This window comes from Mustela nigripes, chromosome 1 (assembly GCF_022355385.1).
Source record: "Mustela nigripes isolate SB6536 chromosome 1, MUSNIG.SB6536, whole genome shotgun sequence".
NCBI lineage: Eukaryota > Metazoa > Chordata > Mammalia > Carnivora > Mustelidae > Mustela > Mustela nigripes.
In genome coordinates this window covers 53,769,758-53,793,310 of record NC_081557.1, presented here as the reverse complement: position 1 = coordinate 53,793,310, position 23,553 = coordinate 53,769,758, and the positions used below count along the sequence as shown (strand labels likewise).

General features: G+C 43.5%; 1 protein-coding gene across 1 annotated transcript in view; it reads left to right on the top strand.

Annotated features, from left to right (window-relative positions):
* Nucleotides 1-13,769: 13,769 nt before the first annotated feature.
* The window catches only part of GAB2 (GRB2 associated binding protein 2), a 187,972-nt gene continuing 178,188 nt past the window's right edge, over nt 13,770-23,553 (top strand). Inside the window, exon 1 of the mRNA XM_059411796.1 lies at nt 13,770-13,902. Within this exon, the coding sequence (XP_059267779.1) occupies nt 13,828-13,902 (75 nt within the window). The 5' untranslated portion in view covers nt 13,770-13,827. The remainder of the gene's footprint in view (nt 13,903-23,553) is intronic.

Below are 23,553 nucleotides of genomic sequence, written 5' to 3'. Positions count from 1 at the left end.
GTGGAGCTTTTTGGCTTCTGATCAATATTTGTATTCAGTCTGCAATCTAAAGTATGTATAATAAAAAGAAAACAGGTGGGAGTAATATCTGATTGTAGTTTCTTCCCAGTATATAGCCCAAATTAAAAGAAAAAGCACTAAGGACAGCAAATAACCTTAATCACCTGACACCAAAATGATTAATAGGACTTGCTTAGGACAGACCTTACTAGATCATGGTCAACACGCCTCCAGAAACCTAACATTCTGCCATTACTAGGACCGTGGATTGCCCCTCTCATCAGCTAAGGCTCCATTGAGCTCTTAACGCACTTTGGTTTGGAGTCCAGTGAATTTACTGATGCAGCAAATTGTTAGCACACTGTGTGGGAGTTCCTGGGGTAACTTTGTAAAGAAGTCAGGAGTTTAGGTGGCTCCTAAACTGTCATTCAGGCAGCTATTGAATTAACATAGCTCATGACTCTTCAATAACTTCATGCTCCTTCTTTATGGCTCATAATTATTATCATTTAAAGTTGCTTTGCAGTTTACAAAATGTTCTAATGTATTTACAGTGTGGAGCTTGTTCTTTTGTAGCCTGCTATGCTTCAAATTCATTTGATTTAATAAAAGACTCGGGTTTTTTTTTTTTTTAAGACTTTATTTATTTATTAGAGAAAGAGTCCGAGAGAGAGAGAGAGAGAGAGAGAGAGCATAAGCAGGGGGAGCTGCAGGCAGAGGGATAAGGAGAAGCAGACTCCCCGCTGAGCAGAGAGCCTGATGTGGACTCCATCCCAGGACCCTGGGCTCATGACCTGAGCCAAAGGCAGAGGGTTAACCAACTGAGCTGCCCAGTCACCCCTTATTCAAGGGAGAGTAAGACTGCAAATAAAGTTCACTACTCTTAGCCTCCAGAGAAACTGAAAACCCAGAGCTTTGTTGTAACTGAAGAATTTTGCATCTTCAGCCCCAGAGTGTAGTGGACATGTTGCAAAACACACATTTCAGCCTCTGATCCTTGTTTTGCACAAGAAGAGACATAAGAGTGTGCAGGAAAATGACGACTAAGTTCAAATACGTCCTAGTAAAGAGAAACATTGACAATGGAATAAAGGGCCCTGGACCCAGCAGTGTACTTAAGCTTGCTATGCCTCACTTTTTTGTTTTGTTTTTGTTTTTTTAATTTTTAATTTTTTTATTAACATATAATACATTATTAGCCCCAGGGGTACAGGTCTATGAATCGCCAGGTTTACACACTTCATAGCACATACCTTCCCCAATGTCCATAACCCAACCACCCTCTCTCTACCCCCCCTTCCCGCCTTGCCACCCTCAATTTGTTTTGTGAGAGTAAGAGTCTCTTATGGTTTGTCTCCCTCCCGATCCCATCTTGTTTCATTTTTTCTTTTCCTACCCCCCAGGGCCCCCAAGTTGCCTCTCAACGTCCTCATATCAGGGAAATCATATGGTAATTGTCTTTCTGTGATTGACATTTCGCTAAGCATCCTGGTTGCCTTACCTTCCTCTTAGGATCATCCTAGAATATGCAGAGAAAGTCAGATGAAAGAACTTCAGTGGGGATTATTAATATTCTCCCCTAAAATGATTAACCATTGATATGTCAAGATGATGCTCTGAGAATAGAAATGGGGTAGGCCCATCCCACAGAGGTTTTTCATGCTACAAATACACATAGAAACAGCTAGACCTATGTTTTGCAGAACCTGGGCCATTTACAGCTGTGACTCTCTGACTTATACCCTCTGCACACCAGCCCAACAATAACTGCTTTGCTGTTTTTATAGGATCCTGGATTTGAAAAATCTCTCAGAGATCGTATCTCTTCCCCTGTCTGTGATGCATCAACTATCCTCTCCTGGTAGTTCACCGACTCACTGTCCCTTCAGTGAATAGGAGCTCTCTACCTAAGAGAGAATGTGTTCTAACCTTGGAGAACTCTGACCTGATAGTACTCAAACCTGTCTCTCTCTAGCAAGTATAATAAGTTAGAAACACAACAATGCCATTTCTTCTCCCAGCCTTCTTTTCTCCAGGATAGACTCTCTGAAGCCGCTCAGATGGACAGTCTGCCCATCGCCGAAGGGCTGCACCCCACTAGGTTATTCATCAGGCAGTGCATCCTTAGAATGGGCCTTTCTCTCGGCAGAGAAATTCTTCCCTCCACTGTCCACTCAGCAGCTACCCAGGTTTCCAATGACGCGAGTCTTGATGTTAGAAGAGCTTCAAAGTCTTCAGTGCCTCCTTGCCAGCTGTCTTACGGCCTGGGGTAGTTGTTCCTCTTCCTGTGCGTGTAATAACCGCCGAGGAATCCTAATTACAGTTCCAGCATGCTCAGGGCAGCCCCAGCCCACTTCATTTGAGGATCGCAGAAATGGATTTGAGTCACATACACATTTTCTTTGCAGTGCCATAAAAGGCAGGAACTCATTCCAGTATGGTTAGGATGCAGTGATCTCTTTAAGTGTAACTTCCATCTTCCACAGTCTGCACTATAGGTTTTCACATCAGGAAACTGTTGGGTCAGGTGCCCACCAGAAAATGTGGTGGTGGATGTTCGCTGTCTCGGAAAGGGTATCAGACATGGAGGGGAAAGACTCTGATTTAAGTCTTTTTTTTTTTTTTTAAGATTTTATTTATTTATTTGACAGAGAGAGGTCACAGGTAGACAGAGAGGCAGGCAGAGAGAGAGAGGGAAGCAGGCTCCCCGCTGAGCAGAGAGGCTGATGCGGGACTCGATTCCAGGACCCCGAGATCATGACCTGAGCCAAAGGTAGCGGCTTAACCCACTGAGCCACCCAGGCGCCCCAACTCTGATTTAAGTCTTGACTCTCTGCGTTTGAGCTGTGGGACCTTGAGCAAGTTTTTCACCTGTGGGTTTGAAGAGGCATCTGCAGAATGAGGGTGGTCCTTATCATACAAAGTATCATAACAAACAATGAAGGCTGTCAGAGGGTCTCATAAACTGCAAAATGGAAACTCTGCTGAGGGAAACCTCTTCAAAACTCAAAACCTGTATGAACTAAGATGTTTGTAGCATGTTGAATGAAATATTTTATAGCCATTAAAAATTAGAGGAGAAAATGTGGTAAAAATATTAAATGACACTTTGTAGTTATAATAGTGTAAAATCTGTGTGTGTGGACTAGAAGCATCTGGGGAAAAAATGAGATCACCTGTTTAAAGGCAGTGAAACTGAGCACCTTTTTCTTTCCAGACCTCATTGGTGTATTCAGTTCAGTTCAGTCAACTTCCTGAGCACTCACAGTGCTGGGCCCGGTGCTAGGCTCTGCACAGACAGAGATCAACAGGACATACTCCATGCCTCAGGGACTCCCTTGCACGGAGTCTTTGCACATCATGAATAAGAATCACCTGGGGAGCTTATTAAAAAATTCAGATTACCTTTGTCCTACCCTAGAGAGTCTGATTCAGTAGATGGAACAGCCTACAGTTTGCATCTCTGAAACAGTCACCCTGACTGATCCTAATGTAGGCGGTTTAATTCCACACTGGGAGAAAGCTTCAGTGAGGTTTTAATATTTTTACAGTAAAAGATAATAATTACACAAATCTGCTCATTGAAGAACATACTATGCTGGATTGTTCTGCCTGCACCTTTGAGCTGGTTTTTATCCCTCTGTATCAAGGAGGGAAAGCCAGCCCACAGTGATCTTACTCGCAAACCCATGTAGCATGAAGCTGACCACACCTCTTGACCTAGACCTCTTCCTCCCTTTCTTGTCCACTACCTCACCCGTGTTTTGTTTTGTTTTTCTCCATGCTTGTGTTTTTTTGCCACTCTGATTCCTGTGCCCAGTAATATATCAACATCCAAATTCTTCCCCTTCATTTCTCCAGCTTACTCCCCAACCAGGTATGGCAATTTAATTGAAACAAACAAACATATCAGCTTTACTAGCTTGTTCTGGAAGGCTCTATGATTAATGTTTTTCAAAAAAAACTTAGAAGTGGTCTATTCTTTGATCAGCAACCACAGAATTATCATATGTGGAAACTTAACGTGTTTTGGTGCTTGACTATCATTTAGCCCTTGACAACTTTCTTCCAGTCAGGTAGCAGCCCTCCACAGATTCCTGTCTTGCCAATCGAAGTTAGAGGATACCCTGCATTCTTATGCAGCACGACTTGCCTCCACACGCCTGTGAATGGGCTTGGGTAGCTGTCTCAGTCTACACACCTGTCACCTCTTAGTCACCCAGAATCAAAATATTACAACTCTAATCACACTGTCTGAGGCTGTGAAGCTTTATTTCAAGAGGGGTGACACACTAAAATGCAGCTAGGACTTCTACATTTTCACATTTTTACATTACTTGTACTTAAAGATACCATTGGTTGGACAATGGCTTCCAGACTCACTCCTTTCATTATGCTCCCTCAGAACCATATGAAAATACTGCCCATCTTAAACTGTCATTTGTCTTCTCTGCCAGAACGAAAGCTCCATAACATGGAGAAGACTGCATCCATCTTTCTGTCTGCAGTGCCTTAAAGAGTGTCCAGCACATAGTGGATACTGATTAAACAACTCTTGAATGAACTGTCATTGGGGTGTCCAAAAAAAAAAACATAAAACAAAAACAAAGGATGAACTATGTCCAACAGACCAAAGAGAAATATTCCTTAAAGAGGAATTCCCAAACTAGCTTTTCCCTCTTTCTGTGTCTGAAATATTTCATAAATTTTTAAACCAGCCTTTCAGCATAAAAATCCAAGTCTGGAGCCCCTGCCTGAACATAGAACAGAGAGTCAGGAGTCAAAAGTATGAGTTCAGCTAGTAACTAGTCCTTAGGAGCTGTTACTAAGCCGAGTTTGTAGGGCACAGTAACTTAATAGACTTCTCAAGAACGTTGCTCTGTGGTTCATCATTCTATAACCAGCACTTAGCCATGTCCCTTACACACAGTAGGTGCTCAGTGAGGAATGAATGAATGTATTCGATTGGTGGAAGAAATTCAGAAGCAAGTCGCAGATGAACTTAGAGTTGCTCAGATTTTCAGTTAGGGTTGTCGTCCTCACTCTCCAAATCTAGACAAGCTTCTTGCCTCCAAATTGAGGTAGCTTACATCATTAGTCCTGCAAATGTTAATTAATGCTAACTCTGTGTGTCCCTCTGTGGGGCATCCCAAAACAAGCAAAACCTAAAATCTTACAGTTTCAGTTCCCATACAGCTGGTTGAGAATTCCTCTGTGTTGCCCCCATCCTTTGAACATACCTCTATTACAATAACATTACCCACACACTGCTGTAGACATCTGCCTACCTATTTCTCTCCCCAGAAAGACCCTGAACTTTTTAAGACCCTGGTCTTACTCATCTCTGTGTTACTATGCTGAACTTGTAGTAGGTTCTAAGAAAATCCTTTTGAGAATTGAATAACAAGGACATAAATGACCTTTTCTAGGTAACATGTATTTGGATATATAGTTTGTATATGGATAAAAGTATATGCCTTTTGGGGTGCCTGGGTGGCTCAGTGGGTTAAAGCCTCTGTCTTCGGCTCGGGTCATGGTCCCAGGGTCCTAGGATCGAGCCCCACTTTGGGCTCTCTGCTCCACGGGGAGCCTGCTTCCCCCTCTCTCTGTCTGCCTCTCTGTCTACTTGTGATCTCTGTCTGTCAAATAAATAAAATCTTTTTTTTTTTTTTTTAAGTATATATGCCTTTCTAAGTATTTTCAGAGTTTCAGATTATAGGTACTGGCCACATCCTGAATGAAACAAGATTGGTTTTCATGCCTCTCTTAAATCCTTTTCGAGGTGCCAGCTTAGTTATCAAACCCATTCCTCCTCTGAGAATTCCCCCCACCCCTCCTAGCCAGACATACTGGGTACAGAAGCCTTCCTTACTGATGACTGGGGGTGGACACCTGACCCAAAATGGGCCAATCTCATTTTCTCTTAGAAAAGTGGGGTTAAGAACACTCGAGTCTGGACTGGTTGCTTGAACCAGGAATATGTAGATTTAGGAGATGCAGGGCAGCCATGTGTCTCAAGAGACAGAGAAGGCAGTCTGCACAGAGAAATGAAGGCACATGCTCAGAGATGAAAAACCATATGGCCTGTGAGAGAGACAGACACACACAAACAGATTGGCAACCTAGTTTTTACTATATTTAGTCCTCAGTTGCCAACCTTCCTGAGGCCAGATTATTCAACTTTTTCTTATGTTCCATGGGATATGCCTCATTTTCTTACCAATAAATTTCATCTTGGGGCTTAAGCAAATTTAAAACCGGTATCTGCTTTTACAACTGATAAGAAAACATTAATAGACTCTCTGACTTATGGAAAAATTCTCACTTCTTTTGGTTTTGTAGCCTCATTACCTTTTAGTCATATCCACATATTACCCCAAATATATGTTAATCAGGAAATTATGTAAATGAGAAATTCCCGCTAAATAAAATGCCATAGGAGGGTAAGTGACTTCTTTGCTTTTCAAGTTTCTTGATTCCCTAAGTCACAAAAACAGAAAGCAAGTGAATGGAGGCTTCTTTACAGAGGGGATTGGACAAATATCAGACCTTTTTTGAACTACAGACTTGGATTAGAGAGGTTTTAGAAGAACCAATACATTTGGCCGCTTCGCAAGACATCTATTTCTGAAGATTCTTTCCAGAACTGTGTTAAGGATGACTCTTGTCATGAGCCTTCACCATGTTTCAGACTAGCCCAAACCAAAAACTGTAAGACACTAAATTAAAAAAAGCATGTGTGCCTAGAGCAACCCAGGCCCTGCTGCTGGCTGGCCGTAAACAATGAAAGTAAGATAAAAGATGCTGCTCTTCAGAAACCGTTCCAAGTGTGTGTAGAGCTTTGTGTACCACATTCATTCAGCCCTGGCACGCCGCACCCTGAATTGAGTCCTCACTTAAAATCATCGCTTTGAAAACATGCATGGAAAGTAGGGAACTATGGACTGCTAAAATCATCATCTGGTTCAGGAAAATTTTTCTGAAGAAAATCCTAGGGCTCTTTCCTAGAATGTAACGAAAATGTTAAGTTATAATGATTACTGCCAACATACTTCTAACCACTCTAGGAAAAGAAAACAACAGCAACAAATAACGTTTCCAGCTCTTTCCTCAGTCAACACTCCGGACCTTGGAGAAGCTTGCATGTAATTTGACTGCAGCTACTTTCCTTTTTTAGTTAATTGTGTTAAATGTGCCTAATGACTCCTAATCCCATTGGGACTGTCATTTAGAAGGGGCTGGGGGGAAGCTGTTTTAATTCTGGCTTTTGTTTCAGCTACTAAGTGTAATACCACATGATTGTTGACCCAACAGTAATCCAGTTAAAAAACAGTCTTCAGAGTTACTGCATCATCAAAATTAACCCTGATTACATCAAATTATGTTGAAACAGACCACAGCTGTTTGCCCTGTTGAAGCAACTGCTTGAGAGCTGATCCAGAAGATATATCTGGGTGTCAGAAAGATACATTTTGTTTTTTATTTTTGTTTCTCAACACAAATGTAGGAGGGAAACACTCTGTTCTTTCCAGAGTTGCTTGGTGGGAGTTGAAAACTTTGTGATACCCCAGAATCAAAAATCTTAATTCCAAAATAGAAGAAAATCTGAGACCTTTTAAAGGTTTCGGTTTTCTGTAGGAAGGATGTAAGAAGAAGGAAATAGAAATCTATTGAGTATTGCTCTTGTCAGCAAAAAAGAAGTGGAACTTACTACTACAGAGAAGGATGGCGGGACTTTCTGTGGTAGGCTGCATTCAGTCTTAGGCAAAGACCGGCTCATGAGAACAGATTATGGTGAAAAATTTTGCAAGCTGGTTGTTAAAAATAAGTAATAGCATTATTAAAATTAAATAATTTAAAATGGAAAGTAACAAGTATTGGAAAAGATGGAGATGGTTGGGAACTTATATACATTGCTGGCAATGTAAATGGTGTAACCTGCTATGGGAAACAGTTCAACAGTTCCTTAAAAAGTTAAACACAGGGGCGCCTGGCTGGCTCAGTTAGTAGAACATGTGACTCTTGATCTCAGGGTCATGGGTTTGAGCCGAACATTGGGTGTAGAGATTACTTAAAAAAAAAAAAGTTGAACACAGATTCACCCTATGGTCCAGCGGTTTGACTCCTAAGTATATACTCGAGTAGTGAAAACACAGGTCCACACAAAAACTAGTATAGGTATGAATGTTCACAGCAACATTAGTCATAGTAGCCAAAAAGTGGAAACAACTGAAATATCCATCAACGGAAGAATGAATAAAATATGGTATATCCAGTCAATGGGATATTATTCAGCCAAAAAAGGGAAGAGCCTATGTATACTACAACACAGATGAGCCTTGAAAACATTATAGAAAGTGAAAGAAGTCAGACACAAGAGGCCACCTATTGTATGATTCCAGTTATATGGAATGTCCAGAATTGCAAATCCACAGGGACAAAATAGATTAGTGGCTGCCAGGGGTTTGGGATAAGAGGAATGAGGAGTGACTGCTAATGGATATAGAGTTTCTTTTCAGGGTAATAAAAATGGTCTGAAATCAGATAGCAATGATGGTTGCACAACTCCTTGAATATATTGAAAACTGAGTTGCACAGTTTAAAAGGGTGACTTATGGCATATGAGTGATAGGTTAATAAAAAATTAACTCATAAACGTATCATTAACTGTTATATTAACAAAGAGAATAAATAACCAAAATGCAGCAGTTACTATTTCACTATATTTCACTGTTATCTCTGCTCTCGGCATTTTTGTCTGTTATATATGTTGAAAGCACTAAATAGTGATATATTACTGGGCATCTCTTAACTGTGTTCATACACATAAAGTTGATAGCTTGAAATTGGTCAGGGAGGTAGGAAGGGTGTAGTATTTGCACCACAAAAATTGGCACGTACTACAAATCAAGGCTACTTGACCACCACCACCACCACCAGAGAGCCAGTTTTTAAACATTTACCAGTATATCCCTGACTGTATGGGTCAGACAACCATTATGGGTAACTGGTAGAATTAGTTAAATGAGGTGGTCTCCTGTGGCCTTTGGATCCACAACAAAACAAAAACTATCAAATCTGCAAAGCCACTATGCATGTATTCAGTGCAAAAGAAAGTGGCATTTTTGGTCACCTGTTGTCAGCAACCGACTTTGACTCAGGGGACATGATTTCTCACAAGTGTGGGTACAAGGGGCTAAGTGATAGCACCCCTACTGGACTGTAAGAATGAGCCAGATACCAGATAAACCACAAATGATTTAATTCTTAGTCCCAAAGAGGAGAGTATGTCGGAAGTCTGCACAGCTGTGTCAGGGTTTGGAAACCAAGGGTTAACAGTTACCTTTTAGGAACTACCAAGGATTTCAACCACCTCTAAAAGTGAAACTGCATAGGATTACCTCCACCTGTTCAGCTCTTCCCACGAGGACCGGCCCTGTGGATTTAAATGCTCTGGCTGCTTCTAAATATCTTTACCGGTACTGTTTTCAGGTGTGGATGGATCAGAGACTTCTGGATTCTCCAGGAGTCTAACACTCCCACGTGCCATCCTTTAAGGGTTGGTTGTTTCCATTCTCACAATATTCCATGAGCACTGAGTGTCCGACACCCTGCTGGGAGCTTCGGGGCTACAAAAATGAGGACACAACCCTGCCCAACTATCTACAGTACACCATACACTGGGGTAACCTAATTTATACAGGGGCAATGTGAGTTCAGAAATACATGAGCAACTATGCTGTGGTGGGGATGGTGAGTTTTAAGGAAAGGGGTATTGACATACGTTCAAGATCTAACTCAGGGTAGGCATTCTGATGGAAGTAAGGGGCATCATGCAAAGTATGGTTTGGAGCACTTTCTCCTGCATTTGACGAGTCTTTGTTCTTGAGAGAATAGGGTAACTGTGCGGCATGATCTGTGAATGCAATGATGTACCACCCTCACCAGTGTCAGCAGAAATGTCCCAGAAGCCTAAGTGCCCCAAAGCAGCATAGATTCTAGTTTCTTAAAAAGGAGAAATTGGGAAACTGGACTTGCTCAAACTTTTCCCTATAAAAAAGTTTATTTCCAAAATATCTTCTTCTGGGTGTAATGTCAAATAACTCTCAGTTTTTTGGCAGCTGCAGAGAGGGAGGAAACCCAATTAGGTCTTCAGCCACACCCCAAGCCCACTTTCAGATCTCAGTCCCCTTCAGATGCCAGAAATCAATTTGAGTAGGTCACAGTAATTTCATGGAACGAAATGGGCTTAAAGCATCCAGGGGTTAAAGAGGCACACACCTCAACATTCATGAGTCCAGTGTCCTGAAAGTCACCAGCTGAGGTGGCTCAGCACACTGACCTTGGCAAGCAGTACTCTGCTCTGAAATTAACCTGTCAACTAAATTGAAGGGGAGAAAAGGCAGCATGGCTAGGACACAAACATCCATCCCCCAACCCCAGTCCAATCACTGACGTCAAGCCTGGTGTGGGTGGTATTAATCATGCAAGCCTGGTGTGCAGTTGAGGACAGCTCTCCTTCCAGCCCTTCCAACCCATTCCTGGGACCGTTCCATCAGCCATGCACCTGCCGCTGGCCACAAACCCTCAACTCCCAGACAGGCACGGATGCGGGCTGTTGCTGACGACACTCAAAGCCAGAGTGCACCCTTTAGAACCCAGGCTGGGGGTTGGGAAGGGAAGAGGGAGAGCAAAACCTTGTGCCTGTGTTTTCTTCCCAGGTGTGCCATTCTCTCAACTCTGGAATGCTTCCTCCACAGGAGCTCTTGCCATAAGATGGTCATTTCCTGAGGATTTAATGAGAATATAGAATTAATGACCCACAGCCCTTTTTGCAGCCGGTCATTAATTCCCCTCAGGAAATACCCATGGTCTTTAATCAAAATTGCCTAAATTATAGACTGGTGATGCATGTCCTCACAGGTTTGGGGGCTGGGGTTGAGGAGCTGTCATCCCTACTGGTTCCAATAGATGGCGCCTATCTTCACGCAAATAAATCACTCCTAATTCATTTTCCATTTCCCACCAGCGAAAACCAGAGGGCATTTAAAAAAAAAAAAAAAAAAAAGGCAGGGAGTGGAGAGGACTTAGTAAAGGCCCAGGCAGGAACGTTCTGTCCGAGGGCTGTTCCCAGACTTGGCACACACCTCAGGCTCAGACTGAGCCACACCAGGGTGCAGCCAGGGACCTCAGCAGCAGTCCTGCCTCCTATGTGTGCAGCCTGAGCAGGGTACCGGCAGTTAAGTAATGAGAAAGGCGGGGTTGGGAGGTAAGAGAGCACCAAGAAGAGCCCTTTTTTCTAACTTTTAGGAAAGGAATGGTATGTTCATAGAAGACTCCCTGAAGCTGACTTAAGTTTCCCCCACTATCCAAAAGCTTGCTTTATACCCCTTCACTTTTACAAAAGTCCTGCATTTCTACTTGGTTTTGCCCAGCAAAAGAAATTTGAGGAGGATTTTCACTTTTAGTAGATGTTAACTGCTTTTTCATTTTACCCCATGTCAGCTTACTGGGAAGTTTCATGGGAACACACCACTTTAGGATTGTGGGAAGACCTGTACTCTGTAACTTGTTTTTCAAGGCCCTCCTGTCACTGGCCCAAAACATCCAAAACTTTTCTATTTCCACATGGAATTATAAATAATGGGGAGCAGAGGGTCTCTTGCAAAACAACATAAGACCCTCAAGGGCTTCTGGCAGAAAGGAGCCCAACCACCAACTAACCATTTCTGAACCAGTTCCCAGTCTGTCTTGAATCACACAACTATCAAAGAGTACGTATTAGAAGACTACTTACTCTTCTAGGGAAAGGCAAGGCATCTGTATGCGGGACTTGCATCACACACCTCAGCGGCAAACAAACCATGCAGATCTCTCAGACTGCAATCACTGAGACTTGGCACCATGACTCAGATGTGAATGAAGTCAGAAAGATTGCTTTATTTTGCTTGGGAGCCACCGCCTCCTGATTGATTTGGCAGACTTGACTATTTTGATATTTGTCTCACAGGGTTTCAAGATACTTAAAGCAAGAGGTTAAAATGGCTGTAATTCTAGTGGTGGCCCTTCATCGTGGCTTGAAGATCTCTCAGCTGGAAGGCTAAGGGAGCTCTGGTCCCAGCCATAGCCTCATACATTCTTCTGGCTTTATGTTCAATCCAGCAGCACACTGGATAGTGAAGAAAGTCAATGAAATGATGAGTGAAGGGGAGCTGATCTCTACCTCTCAGGATGCTCAGAAAAGCTAAGCAGAGAGTAAAGGATTGGCTTTTACAACCTGATTGAAGAGTGTCTACGCTCTCCAATCCAGGCAAGATCTGTAAAATCAGAACAATGTCCGACAGCTTCAAACAACTAGCTTTCCTGCACAGGGACAGGAAAATGAACAAAAATAGCCTTGGTCTTAAGTTGTATGGGAAGTGTGAGATGGTGTTTCTCCCACTCATCTGCTCTACAGCACAGCACCCTATGATAAAATGGGTTACTCTCCACTTCCCAGAGAAGTTGCCGGAGGACCTACCTTTTAATGTTGCTCCTAAAGGTACTTTGTGAGTTGAAAAGAGCCCTGACCAAAGGTGGGGTTTACTCCTCCACCCTCCCTCTGAAGTACTGTTATCAAGTGTGTGCTTATGCATACTTTATTTCAGTTAAACCTCACCACAACACAGGGAGAGAAGTATCATCAGATTCCAATTTTCATATGGGCCCCCAGAGAGATTTTATAACCTGTGTCAGTGAGTTGGAACTCTGGGGAATTTTGACCCCAACTTCTTGTACTACGCCACCTTGCTTTCTAATTCACTATGAAATACATTGACTCATGTTTGCTTCGATTCTGCAAATCACACCAATGTTCTCCTGAATTGTTTTCCCAGAGGCAATGCGGGAGCCAGCTGGACTTTATTTCCTGGTAATAAGAGGCCCCCAAGTTGATCTGTAGGCACTAAAGCAATTACCCCACTTTAAAGAGCAGATGAGCAAGACCACCCTCGCCCCACCCCCAGCCCCAGCATTAGAAACTCGCCTCTTCATTGTACAGGCTTTGGGACTTTAGGCTACCTGCAACATGGGAATAACACGGCTCACCCAATTTGTAGAAGACAGTCATGCAAACAGGGAATTGTAAAAGCGCCCAACACGTCACAGTCTGTTTTCTCCTTTGCTTCTCCCGCTAAGGGGGTGCGAGAGTTAATGAAACTCTTGCTGGGAAGCGGATCACTAATTCCTGCCAGAACCTGACCCACTGAAACCCGAAACTCGGAATGGATAGCAAACGCCAGCAGCCCTTGGGTCCCTGACGACCCTCTGTGAAAAATCGATTCGTGATCCAGGGCGCGCAGCCCCTTCCCTTTACCCCACCCGAACTCCCACCAGGGGCGCGGCCGCCTCCAGCGCTTGCAGCTGAGGCTCGGGGCGGAGGGGAACAGGACCCGCGGGCGCGGCCGGCGGCAGGCTCCGCCGTCCGAGCAAACCTCGGGCCTCCCGGGTCCCAAGAAGCGAGGCGCTGTTTGCGTCTTTGAAGGCGGCCCGCCGGGGGGCGCGGCGGGCTGTGGGCGTGGCGAACGCGCACCGCCCTTTTTCCTGCTGTGGCGCCCCCGCCACACTCCCGGCTGGGTGTGCGCGCGGGCCCGGGAGCGCGCAGGGAGAGCGGGAGCGCGCCAGGCAGCCGGGCCCGCGCCGCGCCGCCTCGTCCTCGCCCCGCGGCCGCCAGCCGCCCCGGCCCCTCCCCTCCCCCGCGAGCTGCGCACCGCCGGCCGGCTGACCCAGCGGCCCGCGCCCGCGCCCTTGTCCGGCCGACCCCGCGGCGGGCTCCCGGCGGCTGGCAGCATGAGCGGCGGCGGCGACGTGGTGTGCACCGGCTGGCTGAGGAAATCGCCCCCCGAGAAGAAGTTGAGGCGCTATGTGAGTGCGGGCGGCGAGCGGGTGCGGCCGCGGAGGGCGCGGGTGGGGGGCGCCCAGCGGCCTGCCGGGGGCCTGGGGGCTCCGGGAGGGGCGGCGCCCGACCGGGAGGGCGGACCCTGGGGTCCCGGGGGGCGATGAGCGGCCCGCGCGCCCCGCCGCTCGGGGCTGTGTGGGGCACCTGCACACCTGTCACAGGTGCGCCGCGGAGGGGCGGAGCGGGCGGGCGGGCGGGCAGGTTGAGGCTGCGGCTCCTTCTCCGCGGGGCGGGCGCGGCGGCGTCGACCCCCCCAGCCGGCCTCCGGGTAAACTAAAGACAGTATTGAAGTTTGTATTGATTGTTTTTGGAGACCGAGAGAGTTGATTCCCGGGGCGGGGGGACCATAGTAACCCCGGGCGGCTTCAGCCGCGGGGACTGGGGGACTGGGCAGGAAAGGGGGGCGCAGTCTGCGGGGCGGCGCAGCCGGGTCCCCACAAAGGGCGAGGCGCCTCACACCCTTTCCCCCTTCCCTTTCTCTGCCCGCCCCTCCCGGGTGACCGCCTGCTTCCTTCCAGTCCACAGCCTCTGCATCACGGGCAGCGTCAGCGGCATGTGCAGCCCTTGTATTAAGTGACTCATTTGTTTGTCCCCCTTTTCCCCTTTATTCTGTATGTCTCTCACATACATCCCCCCCCTCCCCACCCCACGATGGTGACACTGCAGTTTGGTCTGGTATAAGTGGCCGGGTTTTGTTCGGTCCTTGGTGCCTGGGGTCGAGAGAAATCCAGGTTCTCAGTTGCCAGGTGGTGCTAACCGATGGTGTTTACCGAAATTGCTGGGACAGCCTCTCCCTTCTGGGTGAGGAACTGGCAACATCGAGGGGAAGGTGGTATACAGTCTGGTGGGGAGGTCTGGCTAACCCCTCCCCGCGCCCCACGCCTTGCCTGATGGGGTCAAAGTACAAGATGGTGCTAATTACAATCAGCCCGGGGCTCTTGCGGGCGTTTGGAAATGGAAGGTCGGTAAAAGGTGTCAAGGTCTCTCATCGGTTCCCTCTTCACTTCCCTGTGAAATGCCCTTGTTAAACTGACTCTTGGTGCTGCTGGACTCTGTGGGATCATTCCCACAGCATGAAAGTGAGCTGTTGCCTTCCAGCTGCAGTGCATCAAGGGAGCTCTGAATAGACCCTGCCCTCTGTCAGCTGCACCAGTGGCTGTCCATGGGGGAAGAGGCAGAAGCTTACCAGAGTTTCCTGTCTTGGCTCCCCAGATCAGAACTGAGGGACTTCTGGCCTCTGGATTGAGGAAGTGACATTCTGTTTTTCAAAGGAAGTGTTGTTGGGGAGTGCAAGTGTGTCTGTGTGTGTGTGTGTGTGTGTGTGTAAATGAAAGCAGGCTCTTAATTAAATCACTTGCTGAGAAGACTTCGTATTTAACAATGACTTTTGAAAGTGGACATAGATTTAAAATACAGTAGGGATGAGGTAATGAAGTGTTCATCTCAGTTCTAAAGCTCATTTTTCAGGGATGTCCAGGTAGCCAAAGCAGTACAATTACTAAGAAAGAAACTTTTCTCCTTTTCAGAGTTGTATGAGCTCCTTAGGAAAGGTGAATTTTTATGTTAGGTTAAGGATGCGTAATTTGCTATTTATGTCTTTATAAATGTACGAACAAAACAAAAGAAAAAATCTTTGGCCCTGAAGAGTTTCTGAAACTATTAGTAAAAGTGTGATAACATTACCAGCTAGTGGAATAGAGTATCCAGTGAAACTTTTCAAGTTAGAACGCTACCCTAAAGAACCTTGAAACTTTGTTTTTGATACAGTTTGCAAACAATTTGACAACGTATCTATATTTGACTGATGACTACTTCAAGTCTATCACCCAGACTCTTTATGGCCCATTTCTCTGGTATGTTTGTTCTCAACCAACTGTAGCTATAAAAAAAAAAAAAAGAAAGAAAAGAAAAGAAAAGAAAAAGAAAGAGAGGAAGAAAGAAAGAAAGAGAAAGAAAGAAAGGGGGGAAAAAAAGCTTAGAATATTCAGAATCAAGCACCTTTTTCAGCCATCTGATGTACTGAACACCCTACCGGTCGTATGATGACCTCAGTCTCTTTCCCGACATCTTTGCAGCTACAGCCCATAGACCTCTGATCAAGCTAGTAACGGCTTTTCTTAGGTTTGGGGGTGATGTGTTCCATTGGTATGACTGGAAGTCTCCCCTACTATAGGAGTTCAGTTCCCTTGGTTAAAACTGAGCTGATCTGTTTGCCCAAACTCATGTCTGATCCCAGACTTGTCTTTACATCTTCTTTTTGCGCGTTGAGAATTTTTGCACCTTGTTTTAAGTTAGAACTTTGTCAGTTCCCTCTGTTCATTAGTAGCAATCCAGGAGACAAGTAATTCCCAGCTCTGCTGCTAAACACACACCCCAAAATAGCTTCTTATTCTGTTATATATCATAGGCATGTGCTATTATGGATTCATAAGTCTTCATTGTAAGACTATACCAAGCATCTGAAATAAAGAGAAAAGTTAAGGAAATAGATTGCAACTTACAATTAATTTTAAAAACTTCTTTCTACTTTGAGGAGGGGGTAGGTTTAGGGGGAAAAACAACTTAATAGAAGCTATGGCAAATGTTACCAGGGATTAGGTTTAGGGATTTTTTTTTTTTTAAAGATTTTATTTATTATTTATTTGACAGAGAGAAATCACAAGTAGATGGAGAGGCAGGCAGAGAGAGGGAGGGAAGCAGGCTCTCCGCTGAGCAGAGAGCCCGATGCGGGACTCGATCCCAGGACTCTGAGATCATGACCCGAGCCGAAGGCAGCGGCTTAACCCACTGAGCCACCCAGGCGCCCTAGGGATTTTTTTTTTAATCACTATTTTCTAATTTATTAATCATAGAAATATGTAGAGATCTTTTCAATATCGCTGTGAAAAATTGGGGGAATTACAAAAAGGGGCCTCTGCAAAATGATGAGTATTGCCTCTGGGTCATCATGATACCGTTGCAGTAGAAGGCTAGCAGAACAGCGCTCCTATCGTGCTGTAATATGCCTGTATATGAGTGTGTGTGTGTGTGTGTGTGTGTGTGTATAAGGCTGAGGCCAGATTTTTTTCAAGGAAAAACATTTTATGACCCACACTGCTCTAATTTTCTATTAATTTCACTGGGTTAGTAGATTTAAGGGAAAAGATTGGTAGTAACACTGCCCTCTAGTGGCTAATTTGGAGAAAATTGTGTATTGGTTCTAACGAACAACTGAGGCAAGGAAATGGTTTATTTTTGTTTTATTAAGTAAACTTAATTATTAAGTATCTGTGTCTCAGACACTGGATTAGATTCTGGGAATAAAAATTGAGCCATTGCATTAATCTTAGCAGATGACCTTGCTTTTTCCACAAAGAACATTGGAGATATCAGAGAGTAGCTATGTGTACATACTACAACCATATTTCCAATTTTACCTATATCTGCATGGTTCCTTTACCTTTCCGTCTTTAGAGTAGGTGAGGTGCCCCTTCTTTGGGGGGGACAGTTGAGATAATAGAGATAATGACCTGAGCTCATGCCCAGGTGCCCTGATGAAGTGCCCCTTCTCCTTGAGCAGTTCTACTACCTATGCTTTGGATCATATCTCATCCTGTCTGTTCAGATCATTATTACCCTTTCTATCATGAATCTTCTGTATCTTTCCCTTGAGCTCTCTCTTTCCATTAACATGTAGACATACTTCCCTTTGACAAAATTCTCCCTCCGTATCCCATCCCCTCCTTCTCACTATGCTTTCTCCTTTTCATTTTTTTTCTTTCTCCTTTTCTTATTCATGGTTGTTGATACTATTACCATTTCTCCTGCCTTCTTGTCACTTGACTCCAGTCTGAAACCTACTTTGTCATTTCACTAAAGCTGTTCTCTGAAAGGCACCAGTGACACCCAGGTCATTAAAGTCATAGGTCCGTTTTCTCACTACTCATTTTAATTTCTTCACTGCTTAGTTAATATAATAAATGCCTGACTTTTCTCCTTTTTATGGCTAAAAATGACCCTCTTTTTTTTTTTTTTGCTAAATTTGCCTAATTTTTGCTAAAATGACCCTCTTTACCCCATCTTTAAAGTTGGAAGCTCATTTATAGTCACAGAGGCTATGGTGTAGGCTCTTTTCTCCTCCTCAGACATCTCGTCCATTCTCCTGGCTTCAGTTATCTTTGCATACTGGTCATTATCAAGTTAAATTTCTATCCCTGAGTTGTGTTCTGAGCTAGAGACTTGCATATACAGTTGTTAACCGAACATATCCACTTAAATGTCTCCCAGTCATCACACACTCGCCACACCCACAACTCTCATGTATTCCTCTGCTCAATAAATGGCGCCACTGACTGCCCACTTGCTCAAGTGTGCAACTTGGGAATCAGCCTTGCCTCCTTGCCATGCACTACCCCACATCTCATCTTTTACCAAACCCACTAGTGCTATCTTAATATCTTTTTGTCCACACTTCTCCATCCCACTGCCATGACCCTTAAGATTGTCCTTTTAATAGTCATCTGTTGAGGACTTACTCTGTGCCGGGCACTGGGCTTAGACCATTGATATCTTAATTTAGTCTTTTAGCCCTAGGCAAAAAGCTGTGACTTGTCCAGTGTCACCTGATTTTGTCCCAAAGCCTAAGCTTTTTTTAAAAAAAATATTATTATTAAACTTCTACTCCGAGGTAATCATAGATGCACATCTATTTGTAAAAATCATGGAGAGAGATATGTACACTCTTGACCCAGTTTCTCCTAACGGTAACTCTCTGCAGAACTGGAGTGCAGCATCGCCATCAGGATGTCGATAATGGTGGAGTCAAGATACAGGACATTTCCATCACCACGTGATCCTTCATGTTGCCCTTTTAATTTTACACACACTACTCTCCCATTCTTACCCTGTCCTTAACCCACAACGACCACCAATCGTCTCCTCCATTTTTATATTTTGTTATCTCAAGAGTGTTATATAAGTGGGTTCATCCAATTTCTAACCTTTTGGGATTGGCTATTTTCATTCAGCATAATTCTCTGGAGATTCATCCAACTTGTATGTATCTAGTACATTCTTTTTTATTGCTGAGTAGTATTCCGTGGTAGATATGTGCCATACTTCATTTGTTAAACTGTTCATTTACTAGCTTCATTTTTTATTTTTATTTTTTAAGATTTATTTATTTGAGAAAGAGAGAGAGAGGCAGGGAGAGGGGTAAAGGGAGAGGGAGACCAGCAGACTCCCTACTGAGCAGAGAGCCTGACGCTGGGCTTGATCCCAGGACCCTGAGATCATGACCGGAGCTGAAATCAAGAGCCTGACGCTTAACTGGCTGAACCACCCAGGCTCCCCTTGCTTATTGGTTTTAATTTCCATTTCCCTATGGTTAATGATGTTGAACATCTTTTCAGGTGATTATTTGCCATTTGTTTGTCTTCTTTGGTCAAATGTCTCTGGAAGTCTTTTGTCCATTTTCTTTATGAATTTTTTTAAGTTTTTATTGAAGTAATCTCTATACCCCGTGTAGGGCTTGAACTCACGACCCTGAGATCAAGAGTTGCAGCCTCCTCTGACTGAGCCAGGCAGGCACCCCTGGGTTGTTTATTTTAAGTTTTAAGAGTTTTTTATATGCTCAAGTTACTAGTCCTTGTCAAATAATGTGGCTTGCAGATATTTTCTCCCATCTGTATCTTGTTTTCATCCATTTAGCAGGGTCTTTAACAGGCCAAAGTTTTTATTTTGAATAAATTTTATTTTGAATTTATCAGTTTTTCCTTTTATGAGCTATACGTTTTTTGGTCAAGTCTAAGAACTCTTTGCTAAGCTATAGGTTGCAGAGCTTTTCTTCCTCTTTTCCCTAAACATTTTTTAGTTTTAAGTCCATGATCTGTTTTGAGTTTATTTTTGTGTAAGTTGTGAAACTTAGGTTGAGATTTTGTTGTTTTTGTTGTTGATTTTTGTCATTGGATGCCCAGTTGCTCTAGCTCATGCTTCCTTTATTGAACTGCTTTTGAACCTTTATCATAAATCAGCCAGGCAATCTTGCATGTGTCGGTTTTCTGCTCCATTGTTCTATGTTCTATGTTTCTGCCCTACTTGCCACTACCACATAGTCTTGATAACTATAGCTATATGGTAAGTCTTAAAATCTACTGGATTGATTTCTCCACTTTATTCCTGACCAGGTTAATCTTATTTTTTTTTTAAAGAAAAGGTAAATTTGAAAAGTCAGCTCATCATTAGAAAATTTGAACAATATTAAAGAATAAATAAAAATTAACTATAATCTCCTTGGTCTTGAATTTTTCTTTACACTTATCTTTTCAACATAGAATGTAAACATAGCAAATATGTTAGTTTAATAATTTATCAGGCAGCCATTATATGCCAAGCACTCAAGTTCTGGGAGTACTAAGAAGAAGAAGAAAAATCTTGCTGCAGAGGTCGCCATAACTAGAAGTAGGTCAAGAGAAGAAAGTCTTCCAGCCAGTGAGACCACTGACTGTGTAAGCCCTGGGCAAGGAACTACAGAGTGTGTGCAAGGGCACTGAAAAGAATTTGGTGTTGCTAGACCATCTACAGGATGATGTAGATAGTGGAACACATTGGGGGATGCCTGGGTGGCTCAGTTTGTTGAGAGTGTCTGCCTTCTGCTCTGGTCATGATCCCAGGGTTCTGGAATAGAGCCCTGCGTCAGGCTCCCTGTTCAGTGGGGAGCCTGCTCTGCCTGCCTGCCTGCCTGCCTGCCACTCTCTCTCTCCCTCTAACAAATAAATAAATAAATCCTTAAAAACAAAACACACATGGGTTGGTAAGAACAAGGAAGAGTTATAAATGGCCAACAGGTACATGAAAGGGTGCCCAACATCATTAATCAGGGAAAGGCAAATCAAAACCATAATGAGATACCACCTTACACCTGTTAGAATGGCTGTAATTAAAAAGAAAACAGTAGGGAACTTCCTCAGAAAATTAAAAATAGAACTATCATATGATCCAGCAAGCCGCTTCTGGGTATATATCCAAAGGAAATGAAAACAGGATGTTGAAGAGACATCTGCACTCCATGTTCATTGCAGCATTATTCACAATAGCCAAGATATGGGAACAACCTAAGCATCTCTCCATGGATAATGGATGATGAAGGGGTGTGTGTGTGTGTGTGTGTGTGTGTACACTGTGCTTGGTGTTTTCTGAACATTCTTCATCCATAAGAAGGAAAGAAATCCTGCTATTTGCAACAACATGGATGGAACATGAAGACCTTATGCTAAGTGAAATAAGTCAGAGAATGGGAAATACTGTATGATTTCACTCATATGTGGAATCTAAAAAAGCTGAGCTTGTAAGAGTGCCTGGCTGGCTCAGCTGGAGGAGCATGTGATTCTTGATCTTGAGGTCATGGGTTCGAGCCTCACACTGGGTGTAGAGATTACTTAAATAAATAAAACTGTAAATAAATAATAAATAAGCTGAACTCCTAGAAATAGTAGAATGGTGGTTCTTGGAAGTTGGAGCATGGGGGAAATAAGGAGATGTTAGTCAAAAAGAACCAACTTCCAGTTAAAACATGAATTAAGTTCTGAAGGTCTGATGCCCAGCATTGTGATTGCAGTTAAGATGTACCATATTGTATACTGGAAAATCACTAAGTAAATCTTAAATGTTCCCATCAGAAAAGAGAAATGGTAATTATGTGTTGTGATGTGTTTGCTGGTGCTGGTGGTAATCCTATTGCAAGATATAAGTGTATCAAGCCATTGTTACACACCGTAAATTTATACAATGTTATGTGTCAATTAGATGTCAATAAACCAAAGAGAAAAAAAGAACGAGGGAGAAGGAGGTCTTCAGAAGTAAACGAATTTAAGATTTGTTTCTAAACCATCCTAAGAAGCCAGGGCTTTATTACAACAGGCTTTTGGAGTATTTAAATAAAGCTTATGTCTCATCCAAATTCCTGGGACAGATAACCAGGTGGACATTCCTCTAGCTCCTTTCTGTTCTGTGGTCCTAATCACCGGATTGATTCCTTGATAGTGTTTGTGACATCAAAGGGACTGCTCTAACTCAGGGTCAGTCACTGAGCTGCTTATCACTAGCAATGGATCAAAATTCCTCATTTGGAATCAACCAAATGTCTGTCGACAGATAAATAAATGCATTTTACAGAAATAGATCCACTGGACTATTATTCAGCTCTAAATAAGAAGGAAGTTCTGACATGTGGACATGCTACAACATGGATGAATCTTAGTTACATTATGCTAAGTAAAATAAACTATTCGCGAAAGGACAAAAGCTATGGGATTCCACTTTCATGAGGCACTTAGAGGAGTCCAATTCATAGAGACAGAAGGTAGAATGCTGGTTGCAGGGAGAGGAGAGTGGAAGCTATTGTTTAATGAGTGCAGATTCACTTTTGCAAGATAAAAGGAGTTCTGGGGATGGATGGTGATGGTGATAGCACAATAACGTGCATACTTAATGCCAGTGAAGTGTACACTTACCAGTGGTTAAGATAAATGTTGCGTGCATTTTACCACAATTTACAAAGAACAATTTACAATTTACAAATTTACAAATTACAAATTTACAATTTACAAGAAACTCCTCATTTGCTAAGAGTTGGTACGTGGCCCAGCTAATACTTCTAACCCAAGAGAAAAAGACAGGCTAGAATCTCCATAGCCTTGGATGAGTATGGAATGTTCTCTCAGGGATATCTGAGGAACAGAGGGAGTAAAATTGTACAAAGCAGGAATGCACGCCTGCTGCTTTGCTTAATGAAACAACTTTGATGTTGCTTTCTATTTTGCATTGGGCTTTCTCTAGCTGGAAGGGAATAGTGGGCTATGATAACGTCAAGCTTATGAGAAATGCTGAAAAATAAAGGTTCCTGAGCAGGTTATCGCCTGCGTCCAGGTAATGCTGACAAGCATTTATGGAGTATGGTTTGTGTCCTTTGTCTTCCCCAAAGAATAAATCAATACTCAACCCTGGCTTCAAAGAACCAGCAGGCCAAGGAGACCAGAATTATACATGTAAAACAGATCAATACCTTTACAGAGAGATACATGGTCCAGGGAGCATGTTCATGAGGGCAAGAGCTCTGGGCATGAAAAAAGATGGAAGGGCTTCCTGGAGTAGGAGGTGGGCATACGAATTGGGATCCAGGAAGGACTGGGGCCCAGGAAGGAACATAGCAGTTGAAGTAGGAAAGGGGCAGTGCACATGGGTTGGGAGCATGGGGCAGTGAAATTCCATCCACAGTGGAGTCTGTAGTAGAAATCAAGAGAGATTTGAAAAGTAAGGGGAGAGCAGTGGGAGATAATCCATGAAAGGCCTTCGATGATAGAACATTTATTAATAAAGAGCATCACTCTAAGTCAGTGGGTCTTTGCCTCTCAGGCTCTCCTTCAATGTGAAATAGCACTGGCATGTTGACCTAGTTTGTCTTCAGAAGACCTCTTAGTATTTCAGAGGCCTTTGGGTCCCGGAGCAAATGACTTGATTCTCTGAGCCTGTTTCCTTGTCTATAAAACCGGTGTAATATTTTTTAGGGCTAAAGAATTTACTAGGATATCAAGTGAAAAAAAGTCTTAATGCGTTGCCTAACCCAGAGTAGATATTTAATA